This window comes from Pestalotiopsis fici (genome assembly GCF_000516985.1).
Source record: "Pestalotiopsis fici W106-1 unplaced genomic scaffold PFICI_Scf_18, whole genome shotgun sequence".
In the NCBI taxonomy this organism is placed as follows: Eukaryota; Fungi; Ascomycota; class Sordariomycetes; order Amphisphaeriales; family Sporocadaceae; genus Pestalotiopsis; species Pestalotiopsis fici.
The window spans coordinates 1-4,084 of NW_006917108.1; the positions used below are offsets into that span (position 1 = coordinate 1).

At 52.8% G+C, this 4,084-nt stretch overlaps 1 protein-coding gene across 1 annotated transcript; it reads right to left on the minus strand.

The window, feature by feature from the left end:
* Positions 1–650: 650 nt before the first annotated feature.
* On the minus strand, positions 651–3,838 carry PFICI_15390 (Exportin-T; the record flags this gene model as incomplete). Its single annotated transcript, XM_007843971.1, has 2 exons — positions 651–2,179; positions 2,263–3,838. The coding sequence occupies 2 exons, from the start codon at positions 3,836–3,838 to the stop codon at positions 651–653; spliced, it is 3,105 nt and encodes a 1,034-aa protein (XP_007842162.1).
* Positions 3,839–4,084: the final 246 nt, after the last annotated feature.

Consider the following 4,084-nt stretch of genomic DNA (forward strand, 5'->3'; position numbering starts at 1 on the left):
GGGGGGGGGGAAAGTGAATCTTAGCGCATGGAATATGTACAGGGATTGATGAAACAAATCAATGCCGCCGCCGCTACCACAACCACCACCAGCATCACCACCACCGCCAAGTTGTGGTGGACACCCCATCCAGGTATCTATCATTGGAGACGGCGTTTATGATGCCTTTTTCCCGCTGGGGTCGTTCTGCTTGCCATCGTATCCACGGCAGATGCTAACGTGTCGTATCGGTTCTTACTTGCGAAATATTTGCTCGTTTGGCCGGGTCGGCAGGATCCTCAATGACTGACTGGTCCGTATAAAAGAGGTTCGCTCACCCCTCTCCGCATGGATGGAAACCTGTGCAATCTGAACATGTCTGTATATCCCATAGCGGGCGTCAGGACACAAGAGAAGGAAGGGGCGTTTAGTCACAACTAGCTTTGTCTAATAATTCTTGTTTGTTTATTTTTCCCTTCCTCCCCTAAGGATGAGTTTTCTAGATTGCCACAAGTGGAACTGGATATCTGCCCAAACTCCTTATATGCAAATGCTGGAACGACCATCTCGGCGACACCCTAGCTCTTGTTCCCCGAAAGGCAAGCCAAGCCTCAATGGTCCCCCCACCAACCGGACGAACAAAGTCCAATGTCTGTCTATTGCTTTCATACCTACGATCTGAACGATTTCTGAAGCTCTTGTAAATATCTAGAAAATGTCTTTCGGTCCGTGGATGTCGTCATCGGCCGAAGAAAGTCGTTGCCATCGATGCCAAGGCTTGGGAAGAGAGAAACCTGCAGGTGCTGGATAAAGACTTCACCCGTCTTGAGATAGATGGCTTGTTCCAGACCCGCAATCTCGGTAAGAACTTGCTTGGTCTGGGCATCCTGCGAAGGTCTGAATTGCGGGTTTCTCATGACGTCCCAGCAGACTGCGTGGAAGCGGTCAAGGAGGAATTGGTCGAATCCGGGAATGGCTGGGGAAGGCGAGCCGCTTGGTGCGGAAGGGTTGGCCGCGATATTTGCCACGTCTGGCCCGCCCCAGACGCCCGCCATGCGCGAAAGGATGCCGAATGCGAGGCGACTAGCTGGTAGGTTACCGGAGCTGATGTCTCCGGCCAGCGTCAAAATGGAGCTGATCAGCGAATCGAAAAAGCCTTGGTTTGCCTCTGACACGAGCACACCACCAAGGTCATTGTTTAGAATCACGCCAATAAAGCTGAGGTACTCGCGACGCAGCTCGGCAAGCTGGATCTCATCATCGGTGCCATCCATGGGCTCAGACAGACCACCAAAGACCCGCTGCAAGAGGGGTGTCAGGAGCATGTTGAGTACATCGTAGATCTCAGTCTTGAAGCCATAAACCACCTGGTCCAGGAGACGGAGGAACATGGCCATCTCGTCCTTTGACGAGCTCTGTGACAAGAGCCCCTCGATCCACTGAGGCAGCTGAGGTAAGACAGCCGCCCCTAGAACACCCAGAAGACGGGAAAAGGCTGATCGACACGCAGCACGGATCTCGGCAGATCCGTTGAGCTGACTGAGCGCGATCAGGATAGCTTCGGCAGCCCTTGAAAATTCGCTCGACAAGACCTTGTCCGGTGGCGGCCGCTGGTTAGAAGAAGTCGAACCTGGAGTCCAGTCCGAGAAGCCGTGGGCCAGGGTACCCAGTGCCATGATGATGTGGTGGACCTGGAGGATGGCTTGTGCATCCCCCGATTTGGCTCGAGGCAGATGCTCTTCCATATCCCGAAATAGAGGGTCGATTATGGATCGAGCGTACAAGGCTTGCTTTTCGGCTGGGGTACTAGAAGTGGATGAAATGCAGCCAATGGCCTCAAAAAGATACAACTGACTGGTGAAAACAGCATCGGCAGAGTTGTCAATTTCATCAGATGACATGTCGTCATCAGCATCTTCGCCTGGGACCTCGGCCTTGATGGGTAGCAGATCCGCGATTGACTGAATGACAGTCTCTGCAACATTCCCAACATAGGCACGAAGGTGCTTTACAAACCGATGGAAAAGATACCATGAGCGACTGCGAATTCTCACATGATCGTGATGCACAAATTGGACAAAGTTCTCGAGCACCTGTGCTATTAGCGACGAGTTGCCTTCCATCTCGAAGAAATTCCAATAACGGACGATAATCTCCATGTACTGAAGAGTAATCGCTGGGTGAGGGAAGCCGGCGACACCTGTGTCAACATGAGCATTTGCGTACTTCTAGGACCCAAGGATTTTGGGGGGCGGGGGTTGGAGTTTTGGATTGGGTTCTTACCTGACTGTATCATCTTGGTCATTAGAGCCATGAGTCGCTCGGCGGCAGGCGTTGCTGGCTGATTCTTGTTGGAAGCCAAGCCCTGGAGAGGCACGGAGGATTTCGCAGATTCTCCAAACAGATACATCTCATGGAGGGCCAGGTCCAGGTCCCTCCAGTCCAAGTGCGAGCCTTGCTCATCTAAGCGCTGAAATGTGTTGGCCACCAGATTACTCAAAACCTCGACGTAGAGATTATGATCTGCCGCAGCTACGCTCTTCTGTAGAAGCTGCAATCGTTTACGTAATTCTTGGAATTCAGCCTCGTCAGTCTGCTCATCCTCGTGGCCCCAGGTCGACGTCTCATCATATCTCATCTTCATAATAATGGCATTCAGAATAGGCGGCAGCATATCGCGAAATGACCCAGGCAACTCGGACAGCTTTCGCAAATACGTCAGGATATCTGTAAGCGACGGGATAACTGTAGAGCATATTTCGTCGTACTCATCACTAAAGAAGCGGAGAAGCAGAGGCAAAAACTCTTGCAATTGCTGATTAGCTTTTGCGCGTGTGTCTTCGTCCGTAGCCCGATCTTCAAGCACGCGGACAAGATCTGCCAGCACAGTATTTACTAGCTTGGCGACAGCCTCGCCAAGATCTGTATCGTAGCGAGGAGTGCCCTTAAATTCGTTCAGAGGAGGGCTGGCGATGAGCTGGGCAATAATATCCCGAAGGTTGAGGAACGATATCATGTTGGCTTTGTCGGCAGGGCGCATCTTCTTGCCCACTATCTCGGTGAAGGCGTCGACAGCTGCATCTCGGACCTTGTCCTCACCGCCGTTGGGGTTGGCACGACCGATCAATGGAAAAATGCGGCTCATCATGGAATCGTTAATGATGAGAGAAATATCGATCCAGCTTACCCACTTTCCGATGACCTTGAGAGTCGACTCGACGATGAGCTCATTCTGGCTGGCGTGTTCCGCGAGGAGATCCTGCCAGGACTGAGCTATCCTGGCAACATCCCGGGCTCTCACCAGATCTTTCAGTTCGGTATGGATCTTGACCTCGTTACCTTGGCGCATGACCACCTGGTCGGCAATCTCGTCGTGAACATTGTTCAGTATACGAAGATACAGTATGGTGCCCATGATGTTATCGTGGGTCGAACTGCCAGGGAAAGCGGTGAGCGCCAGAAAGTCCTCAAAAAAGGACTCCCATCCTTGCTGGTACAAGGCCACGAACAAGTAGGTCAGTGTCTGGGTAATTTTATTCTGTAGATTGGCCGAGTCGACCGAGTCGGGGTGATTTGTGCCGTACGTCTCACGCACGTAGGACAATAGGGCATCCCTCAGGAAGAGCAAGCTCTGGAGATCGAGAGTGTGTGTGTGGACAGTGTTGCTGATCAGCTCGAGGCAGACGTGGCGGACGATCTCAGAGACCCGCGGGGTTCTGGTGAAGAGGCTGACACAGGCTTGCCATGCCTGGGGGTCAGATCTCAGCTGTTGAAGGAAATCATAGGCCTGAGCTTTGATAGATTGATCGCCCGTTGGATCCCACACGATCTCGACGGCCTTTTGGATCTGGGCGTCCATGTTGGCAATCGGGCAAGAGCCCCGCGTCTGGGTAAGAGAGCACGTCACAAGCTTGGCGCAATGAGGAGACGTGAAAGTCGGCAAGGCGAGTGCAGCTGGTAGATGCTGCTATACTTCTGGCAGCCCTCGATGGGATGCATACAACATGCTTGGGGTTCCTGTTGCTAATGCAGTGCCTGTCAACCACGATTGCTGGTGGTTGTGGGCGGCGTTTGTCGTTGGCGGCCGAGTCGCGGAACGTTGGGT